General features: G+C 35.1%; 2 protein-coding genes across 2 annotated transcripts; both read left to right on the top strand.

The window, feature by feature from the left end:
* Positions 1 to 2598: 2598 nt before the first annotated feature.
* Positions 2599 to 4051, top strand: LOC144571996 (uncharacterized). Its single transcript, XM_078321386.1, has 2 exons — positions 2599 to 3648; positions 3719 to 4051. The coding sequence occupies exons 1-2, from the start codon at positions 2599 to 2601 to the stop codon at positions 4049 to 4051; spliced, it is 1383 nt and encodes a 460-aa protein (XP_078177512.1).
* Positions 4052 to 6616: 2565 nt separating this feature from the next.
* Positions 6617 to 8818, top strand: LOC144571599 (putative aquaporin PIP2-6). The gene is made up of 4 exons (XM_078320948.1): positions 6617 to 6943; positions 7066 to 7361; positions 8003 to 8143; positions 8738 to 8818. Exons 1-4 carry the CDS (start codon positions 6649 to 6651, stop codon positions 8816 to 8818), a joined length of 813 nt encoding a protein of 270 aa, XP_078177074.1. The 5' UTR covers positions 6617 to 6648.
* Positions 8819 to 10908: the final 2090 nt, after the last annotated feature.

The following is a 10908-nucleotide window of genomic DNA, read 5'->3' as shown; positions in this document are numbered from 1 at the left end:
CTCTGATAACAAATGATAGTCTTAATAATTCATGACGTGTTTTGCAATTAAAAAATACAAGCAATCCAAAATCCGTAAATCCAAAATAAAATAGCAAAGTAATTTAAATCTTACAGATCTGAAGTGCAGACATCTTTAGGCGGAAGCATTAGTACTAATCTTCAACAGTTTTTCTCAGATCTGATGATGGAGACCTTAGACCTTTTCTTTAGTTCTCACTTTCAAAGATCTCAAATCTGGCCTGCTTATGCGCATAAATCAGACCAACATTCAATACAAAGATAGAGAGTATTAATTGATCAAAACGGCGCTGTAAGGAGAAAGTCTTTTATATAACCAAAACCCTAAAATAACATTTCTACACGGCTCTTTATTAAACGTCCGTGTAGCTCTCTCAAGGCTTTCTACACTGATTCTTTAATAAATATCTGTGTAGAGATCCCATAGATATTTCGGGCTTCCAAAAAATTATAATTTCTACACGGTTTTTATATAAAATTGCCAAATCCTTGTACAATGACCGTTTTTGTAGTAGTGTTGCTATTCATAATATCCCTAATAATATCATAAACTATCTATGTTTTTCCATTCAAAATAACCTAAGCATCATGGCATAAACTATATTTTTTTTCTATTAAAAAAAACATAGGCATCATGGAATAAACTATCTATATTTTTTCTATTTAAAAGCAAAATCAATCTAGACCTTTAAAAAAATGATCTTTAAAATTAATTTTTAGTTTGAGCCTTTATATAAAAGCCTATGTAACATAGCGTGCACTATAGCGCTTAGCGTGTAGTGCAGATATTAGACTGTTATTACCACTATAGCGGTTGTAGCTGAAATTAATAACGCACTTTTATCCCATAGCGTAACATTCAAGATCCGAAAACGTTATAGCGCCGCTATTGTGTCGCTATAGCACCGCTATTGTGTCGTTATAGCACGCTAATGTATATTGATTTGCAATTTGCTCAATATATAAAGCATTATAACAAGACACTTCTCCATTTCCTGACACACAAGTCACAAAGTACCGAAATTTTTAAATATACCATTTTATAAAAAATGTTAAACCAAAACACCAGTTCTGGCTGTTTTTTACAAAAATCGCATGGCCGCTTCTGAGGGAAGCGGCCACCAGGAGCTGGGCCGCTTCTGAGCGAAGCGGCCAATATATTGGGCCGGATTGAGGCCCAGCGGGGTGGCCGCTTTGGGGGGTAGCGGCCAGGGCCGCTTCCTGGGGTAGAGGGCACCCTGAATACATAAAAAAGACAGACAGATTCATTTGACATTTGACGGAGAGAGATTCATTTGACGCACAGAGATCATATGCCACTAGTGCCGCTTCAGCTGTAAGTATTTTATTTTCTTTCTTTTTAAAAAAAATTTTAGTATTTATAATTAATTTAATTAATTTTTAAATTTAGGTTTTCTTATACTCATACCAAATGGCTGTTATGGTATCTATTTACACTGGTGGTGAGATTTTAACAGGCCCTAATGGGGTTTATTACAGTATCGGGCCTGTTTCTGTGATACCTGTAATCTCGGGTACTGATTTGTTGGTTCTGAAATCGATTATTTCTCAGAACCTCGGATTGAATCAGGATCGATATGACCTTGATATTCAGGCCAAAATTAGCATGCCCACTGGTTCAGGCCAAACTTGGTTCCAACTTTTTCCTGTTCAGAATGATGGAGTCTGGCAGGTACTGTACAACCAGACAATTAGTTTTTCTGGGGGTGGATACAAGATAATTGAACTCTTTGTGGAGATTAACCGAGTCCAGCGTCCTAACCCCCTTGCAAGGTTAATCCGGGGTGCTATTCGGGCTAATGCCTCAACCTCCTCAAGTCCAGTGTCCCAACCCCCTTTCCAGATTGACATGCCTGAAAGTAGTAATGCCCCAGTTCAGGAGGGCCGACGGTCTACTAGTCGGCCCTCCCGTCGGTCCCGAATCCCTTTGCCGATTGACATGCCTGAGAGTAGTCAAGCCCCAGTTCAGAGGGACCGACCGTCTAATAGTCAGCACTCCCATCGATCCCGAGCCCAACCTTGTGATCCGGAGGAAATTGAGGAGACGGTGGATCCGGAAATACAAGAGGCAGAGGAAAATTGGGGGGATGTTGATCCTGATTGCATGAGCGATCACAGTGACACAGCAGATACGAGGCCTGTGCTCGGGCAGACAAAAAAATTCAAGGTTGATAAAGGGTTTCGGATAATGGGTCGGGGGGTTGAGCACCCGATTGCAGCTTTCAATGACCTGTCAGGTTTTCAGGAAGCAAATGTGGGGTTATTTGGTAGACATGCAGAGTTTGAAAATGAATTGTCAGAAGGACAAACCTATGATTCAAAGGAGGAAATAAAAGCTGCAATTTACAAGTTTCACATTCTTTGTAATAAAGAGATTAAGAATACGCACAGTGACAAACAACGGATTAGGTTCAAGTGCAAGGACCCCAGATGTGGTTGGTACATTAATGCAAGGGTCACTGGTTTTGGTACACAATGGAAAGTATCCAAGTGCCCAACAAAACATGTTTGTCATGCGGATGCCACAAGAATAGATCATGCACAGTTGACCGCTGCTATGGTTGCCGATTGCATCTCGGCGCACATGAGAAATGACGTAGATTTAAGTATCACTTCTGTTAGAATAGCTTGTGCACAAACGTACAACGGTCAGGTACCAGCGTACAATAAATTGTGGCGTGGAAGGGAGTTGGCAATTGCCCGCCAATTTGGTAGTTGGGAGGGGTCATATGCACTTATAGTCCCCTTATTGGAGGCAATTAAGCGAAAAAATCCAGGTACATTGTTTGATGTTACCTCATATCCAACTGGTGAGCCTGGACCTTACAGGTACTTTAATAGGGCGGCTTGGGCATTTGGACCATGCATAGAGGCTTTCCAACACCTGAGACCTGTCATCACTGTTGATGCTTGTTTCTTAGCAGGCCGGTACAAAGGTAAAATGTTGATTGCAACCGGGTACGATGCAGAAAATCAGCTCCTCCCGTTGGCTTTTTCATTGGTAGATACAGAGAATTTTGAAGATTGTGCATGGTTCATGCAATGGTTGAGGCGCAATGTAATTCGCTCCAGGTTTGTGTGTGTCATCACTGATAGGGGTAAGGGCATAAAAAAGGTGTTTCGACAGGATGATCTGGGATGGAATGAGGAAGATGAGGATGAGTGCGTTCACCGTCTTTGTGCTACTCACATAGCAGAAAATATGAAAAAGAATCATTGCAATGAAGAAGCAATCAAGTACTTCAGGATATGTGTGGCGAAGAGAAAGATGAGGAGATATGAGCAAGGAATGCAAGCAATGGGAGATGTATGTGATCGGGCTCTGAATTGGTTGGATGGTGTGGGTAAGTATCTAGATCAAGATGATAACGAATGTCCTAAACCATGGAAGATATTCCAGGCGTTGGATGGGGGTTTCCGTTGGGGAATTATGACGACGAACGGGTCCGAGTCGCTCAATAATGTTTTTAGATCTTCTCGTAGGTTGCCGGTAGCAGCAATAATTGAGGACACGTTTTACAAATGTCAGCAATGGTTTGCTCAAAGGAGGGCAAAAGCGCAATTTGAAGCAAGCCAGGGTCAACAGTTCTCATGCCGTGTGCACGAGGTATGTTATTTTCATTAAATTATTTTATTTTTGTAATTTTTATTAATTTCAAGCAATGTATTTTTCCTAGTTGATTAACAAACGGTGCGGGAGGTCACAATCTATGACGACGCTCGGTGGATTTGGCAACTGGAACGAGTTTGAGATAACATCCACACAAGAGAAAGTTAATGCATACATGAAAGACGCTTCTGGCCGGTTTACCAAAGCGAATTATAAATACACGGTGGTAATCATGGATGAGAACACGGTTACATGCACATGCCAGAAGCCGCAATTAAACAGAATACCGTGTTCTCATGTTCTGGCAGTGTGTCGTCTCCGAGGCATTGACCCTGGAAGGTTTGTACATTACTACTACCACATACAAACACTTATCAACACATGGCTGAAGCGGCACTAGTGGCATATGATCTCTGTGCGTCAAATGAATCTCTCTCCGTCAAATGTCAAATGAATCTGTCTGTCTTTTTTATGTATTCAGGGTGCCCTCTACCCCAGGAAGCGGCCCTGGCCGCTACCCCCCAAAGCGGCCACCCCGCTGGGCCTCAATCCGGCCCAATATATTGGCCGCTTCGCTCAGAAGCGGCCCAGCTCCTGGTGGCCGCTTCCCTCAGAAGCGGCCATGCGAAATTTGGAAAATCCAGCCGAAAATGGTGTTTTGGTTTAACATTTTTTATAAAATGGTATATTTAAAAATATCGGCACAAAGTAATCAGATTCTGATCGATTCTTAGTTGAAAATCCATATATAGGCATTAATAACTACATTAATCTAAAAATATTTCATTAAGGAAGAAAAATATATATCATGCATATGCAACCGCTTTTAGTATAAATTAAAGATATTCAAATATTTCTTTTCTATTAAATTAATTATCGAATTAATAGAAAAAAATTATAATTTTTTTTAAATTAAACCTACGTACTATGAGATGGGGTACTCTGACTAGGGTTGCTAATGATTAAGGTTCGGCTCAAATTCGGCTCGGCTCAATGAGAGAAACAAAATGATTCGGCTCTAACTCGGCTCACTTTTAAAAGAAAAAAGCTCAGCTCGGCTCGGCTCATGTAAGTACTTGGCTCGACTCGGCTCGGCTCATGTAAGCACTTGGCTCGACTCGGCTCGTGAGCCGGCTCATATTACATGTTGAAAAAATGATCATTTAACTATTTTAAAGAACTGATCGAAGTAGAATAGATATATTCTTGTGACTTTAAATTATATGTTGAAAAACTTTGATTATTTTTTAAAGAAATTTGAAAAAACGATCATTTCTTTAAACTAATTTCAAAATGCTGGCTCATATTACATGTTGAAAAAATTTGAAATCTGAAAAAAAATTTGAAATCTGAAAAATTTTGAAATCTGAAAAAAAAATTGAAATATGGAAAAATTTGAAATCTGAAAAAAATTTAAAATTTCAAAAAAAACTGAAATTTGGAAAAATTTGAAATTTGAAAAAAGTTGAAATTTGAAAAAAGTTGAAATTTGAAAAAAGTTGAAATTTGAAAAAAGTTCAAATTTGGAAAAAGTTCAAATTTTTACAAATTTCAATTTTTTTTGAAATTTCAAATTCAGATTTCAAATTTTTTCGATTTCAAATTTTTTTCTGATTTCAAATTTTTTCAGATTTAAATTTTTTTTCAGATTTCAATTTTTTAGATTTCAGATTTTAATTTTTTTCAGATTTCAAAATTTTTTCAGATTTCAAATTTTTCAGATTTCAAATTTGTTCAAATTTTAAATTTTTCCTTTTTCAAATTTCAAAGTTTTCAACATGTAATATGAGCCGGCATTTTGAAATTATTTTAAAAAAATGATATTTTTTTCAAATTTCTTTAGATCATTTCTTTAAAAAATAATCAAAGTTTTTCAACATGTAATTTAAAGTCACAAGAATATCTCTATCCCACTTCAATCATTTCTTTAAAATAATTAAATGATCATTTTTTAAACATGTAATATGAGCCGGCTCACGAGCCGACTCGCGAGCTCACGAGTCGAGCGGAGTCAAGCCAAGTGTTTACATGAGTCGAGCCGAGCTGAGTTTTTTTCTTTTAAAAGTGAGCCTTGTCGAGTTAAGACATTTTTTAGTTTCGAGTCTGATTCGTTATGAAATATTAAGCCACTCAACTCATTGATTCACGAGCCGGTTCGACTCATTAGCAGCCCTAACTCTGAGAGCACCAAGATGATGTACTCTGAGCGCACCAAGACAAAGGAAAGAATGTTTTCTTTTGCTCTCTACAATCAGAGAATAGAGGAAACAAAAGAATAATTAAAGATAAAAGAAAAACAGGACCAGCGGTCTGGTACGATCGTTATTATTTTCATGAAAACGGAACGAATATTATAATTACTAAACTGCTTTTTGACTTTAAAATATGGAAGAGAAAAAAAATAGTTCTTAAAACAAGACAATTGTAATATAATTCATATAACTTCTCTTAAAAAGTTTGGTCAGTATGATATTAGTATCAAGTTTGATTAGTATGATATTGGTAACATTATCATATGATACCAATTTCAAAACTTATTGAATAAACTTCAAACGATAAATTTAAACCATTCAAACTAGTTTACCTTATGAGTGATGCATTTACATGCAAAAAAAATATTTTTTTCAAGTTATTTTAATATCAAGTCAAGTGGTAAAAAATATTGAAAATAAATGCATTAAAATTGACTTAATTAAAAACATCAGATTATACATATATATAGCTTTAAAAAAATAGAATTAGTTATGAAGGAACCAAAAAAAGTTGCCCTTAAGCGACCTCATGTTATGATCTTTGATAAATAAAATGAAAATGTGTTGGAAATTTCTGTAAATTTATAAAGCTAAAATAAAACGAAAAAGATTAAAAGAAGAATCTGTCCGTCCGTACCACATTTCAAATATAAATTAACCCCTCAACGAACCATTTCCCTGCAAATCTATATATCCAAACCTAGATTTAGAAACACAACAGCACCAACTTCTAGCTTAACCAACCATGCCAAAGGCCATGGAAACTTCCAGGGATGTAACGGAAAACGGAAAGAACCCAAAACCCGATGAACCAGCACGACTGTTTGACATGAGCGAGTTGTCTAAGTGGTCTCTTTACCGTGAGATCATAGCGGAGTTCGTCGCAACCCTTCTCTTCCTTTACATCACCATTGCCACTGTTATTGGCTACAAAAACCAGAGTCAGACAGAGGCATGCACTGGTGTCGGCTTTGAGGGCGTTGCCTGGGCTTTCGGTGGATCCATCTTTGTTCTTGTCTATTGCATTGGTGGCATCTCAGGTTTTTCCTTTGCTAAACTTTGATGTTGCAAATAGTATGTGTGTGTGTATATATGTGTGTGTGTGTGTGTGTTAGTTTTGTTTATAACTTATCTCATTTTTTGTATTTATAAATCTATGCAGAAGGCCACATTAACCCAGCCATAACATTTGGGTTTTTGGTTGGAAGAAAGTTTACCCTTGTTCGTGCTGTGCTGTACATCATAGCTCAGTGTCTTGGTGCAATATGTGGAGCTGGCATAGTGAAAGGGATCATGAAACACCCTTTCAACTCACTGGGTGGTGGGGCCAACTCTGTCGCTCATGGCTACTCCAGGGGGGCGGCGCTTGGTGCAGAAATCATGGGCACGTTTGTTCTCGTTTATACCGTTTTCTCTGCCAGTGATCCGGAACGCAAAGCTCTTCATTCCTACGTCCCGGTATTTTTTAATTATATTTTACATGCATCTTACCTACATGCATGGGTCCTGACCGTTAGCTAGTAATTATTAGTCTCATTAATGAATATTCAAGTGTTATAATTTCAGATAACAAATAAATTTATTAGATTGATGCTTTATATATAATATGGAGTATGGCTACTATAACATCAGTGTCATTTCAGTCTATATAACATCAACTCTAAAACCTATCGAATCGACTTCAAACGATGAATCCAAACTGTTCAAACCGATATACTTCATTAGTTGTGTGTTTACATGTATAATTTATAACTTTTTGTATTTATTTGGTATCAAGTCAAGTGGTCAAATGTGTGAGTTTTTAAGTTAATTTTAATACATTCATTTTTCAATTTTAAAACCGCTTGATTTGATACTAAAATAACTCGAAAATATAAAAAGTTTGCATGTAAATGCATCACTCATAAAGTAAATTGGTTTGAACATTTTGAATTAGTTATTTAAAGTCTATTCAATCAATTTTGAAGTTAGTGTCATTTGACACCGATGTTATACTAGCTGGACTCTATAATATGATACTGATATATATACGGCACAAAAATTACTCACATTCTCTGAACAAGGTATTTTTTTTTCTGAAAAGATTGTGTTTTGATTAGGTTTTGAAGCCTTTGTCAATTGGTTTTGCCGTGTTCTTAGCGCACCTTGCAACCATCCCGATAACGGGTACGGGTATAAACCCAGCCCGGAGTCTTGGAGCTGCACTTATTTACAACAATAAGAAAAACTGGCGCGAACATGTAAGCACTTGATGATTTTTTTTTAATTTTCTTGTAATTAATTGTTTTTCAAAAGACTTATCATCTATTAATCGATCGATCTGAATAGTTTTGTACACACAAGTAGAAATCTCATGATTTATAATATCTATACAATTTTTCTTGCAAACTAATAAGCTTGTTTGTCACTAATTAGTATAAACTAATTAATATATTATGCTATCAAGGAAGTATAAACTGAATCTACCCTTTACCTTTAGTGTTATTCAAAAAAGAAAAATTCGACTTTGAAATAGATTTATACAAAATCACTCAGATCACTCTTTTATTTCATTTTCCTTTTTGAACTTTGCTACGCGATCGATAATCCCATAATCTTAAGCTTTTGTTGCCGACATAAAAGAGTATTTTTTCAGATTCTTCTGTATAACTTTTATAGGTACTTACTAGCTAATTTTATGAGCAACATAAGATATGATATTTTCAGATAATATTTATCAATATCCTTTTTTTTTCTTTTCTTTCAACTTTCCAAGCCTTTGGGCTATTACAATATAAAAAAATATATATATATATATTTCTGATCTCATGGATTGTTATAATTTGATGTGGCAGTGGATTTTTTGGGTGGGCCCACTTCTTGGAGCATTGATAGCGGTACTGTATCACAAATTCGTGCTTGGAAGGAAACTGTAAAAGCATTGAGTTCCTTCAGGAGCACTGGTGCAATGCATAAGTGAAATCTATATATAGAGACACTAATTGTGTTCTCTAGTGTGCCTTGTGTGTGTGTGTGTGTGTGTTTTTTTTTTTCAGGTTTCCATTTAATTTTCTTTAATTGGGATAGCCTAATTGCAATGGGATTTAATTTGATTTTTAAGGGGCATGCGTTGATACTTTGGTTTGGATTCGGGATTGATGTAATGAGGTTGTGTGTGAATTTTAATTTAAGATTTGTGTAATATATGCGGAATATTTGTTAATAATTAAGAACTGATGCTTTTGTTTATTTTTCTTCTAATATATTGCAATGAATTATATTGAAATCATTTAACAATAGTGATGACTTATCAAATAAGTACTAAAAAAAATGTAACTTATTTATAGTTTAGATAAGTTATCTCAATTTTCCTTCAATTTAAAAATTAATTGATCTTCTGTATATCGAGCAGTTTAAAAATTAACACTTCTTTATTATTACATTTAATACATGAACCAGACAATTTTCAAACTGCACCATTTTTTTTTCTTTTATAAATTTGACCAACTTAAACCATAAAAGTATATCTATTTTTTTTTTAATAAACGTCTAATTGATTATTTTTAGTTGTCAAATATATCCCTTCCCATATGTATTATCTTTAATTTTAACTGTATGAGAGATCAAGTGCAGGAATTAGAAGCTACGTATCATGATTATGTACTGCTTGTCAGTACAGTACTGACAGGATGAATATTAAACTAATTATTGTCTAATACAAAGATGTGCAATAACTTTTAAGAACAAATTAAAGGGGACAACTGCATGTGTCATGTGTGCGTCTAATAATTTAGAGAGGAGTGTAAAATAGTAACTTTAGTTTAAATTAATGTTAATGATAGAATTTACTTTTTCGGAGATCAGCATTACTAAATTACGAAAAAGAAAGAGAGCTTGCATGTAGGTAGGGGTGCACAAAAAAAATAAATCATAATTTATGATTCGTTCGGAATCAAGTAGGATTCAACTCACCAATAATTTAAGTTGAAAATGACTCGAGTCAAAACTGACTCGGTTGTCTCACGAGTTGAATCCAAGTTACTCTCAATTCGATTCAGAATCAACTCAGTTGACTTATTGATTCAGTAAACTATGTAATTTTTTTGTTAGACTTTGTACTATTTAGTAATTTGATAAACTTTGTACTATTTAATTATGTATTTACTACTGTTTGATTATATAAAGTTTTAAATTGAGTATTATTTTGATAAACTATGTACTATTTATTTTGTTAGATTTTATTTTGATAAACTATGCTACGAGCCACGAGTCGACTTGAGCTGATTCGAGTTGTTGGCGAGTTGAATCCAAGTTAGAATTTCTGACTCAAAACTGAATTAGCAACTCAGACTCAACTCGGCTCATGAGTTCATGAGTTGAATCCAAGTTACCCTCAAATTAGATTCAACTCATCATGAGCAGCCCTATATGTAGGGGTGAAAATAGAGTGGATACATAAACTGATATGGTTTTATATTTCAATTATTTCTATCTGAATAGTAGATATATACACACCATACAATTTATGACACCGATGTCATACTAACTATTTACCACTATCCGATCCGCCGATCCGTTTTCACCTCTGCTATTTTCTTTCTATCAAATTATTTATCGAATTAATAGAAAAAAATTATAAATCTTTTTTTGAAATTAAAAACCTACGTAATATTTGTTTTCACTTTAGCTAGGTGTGCACATATCAGATGGAGTACTCTGAGAGCACCAAGACAAAGGAAAGAATGTTTTCTTTTTCTCTCTAGAATCAGAGAATGATTAAAGATAAAAGAAAAACAGGACCAGCGGTCAGATACGATCGTTATTATATTCATGAAAACGGAACGAATATTATAATTACTAGACTGCTTTGGCTTCACTGTAAAAAAAATATAGAAGAGAAAAAAGTAGTTCATAAAACAGGACAATTGTAATATAATTCATATAACTCCTCTTAAAGTGTTCGGCTAGTATGACATTGGTGTTATATGACACCAATCCCAAAATTTATTAAATAGACTTCAAACGA

The sequence above is a fragment of the Carex rostrata genome, chromosome 19, assembly GCF_964058835.1.
Source record: "Carex rostrata chromosome 19, lpCarRost1.2, whole genome shotgun sequence".
Taxonomy (NCBI): Eukaryota; Viridiplantae; Streptophyta; class Magnoliopsida; order Poales; family Cyperaceae; genus Carex; species Carex rostrata.
This window is presented reverse-complemented; position numbering and strand designations above follow the sequence as displayed.

Bases quoted from the DNA above. Each gene is read 5' to 3' on its own strand.
- LOC144571996 (XM_078321386.1), top strand. From the start codon at position 2,599: ATGGTTGCCGATTGCATCTCGGCGCACATGAGAAATGACGTAGATTTA. The intron at 3,649-3,718 runs GTATGTTATTTT...TATTTTTCCTAG, and splicing joins TCTCATGCCGTGTGCACGAG to TTGATTAACAAACGGTGCGG.
- LOC144571599 (XM_078320948.1), top strand. From the start codon at position 6,649: ATGCCAAAGGCCATGGAAACTTCCAGGGATGTAACGGAAAACGGAAAG. The intron at 6,944-7,065 runs GTTTTTCCTTTG...AAATCTATGCAG, and splicing joins TTGCATTGGTGGCATCTCAG to AAGGCCACATTAACCCAGCC. The intron at 7,362-8,002 runs GTATTTTTTAAT...TGTTTTGATTAG, and splicing joins CTCTTCATTCCTACGTCCCG to GTTTTGAAGCCTTTGTCAAT.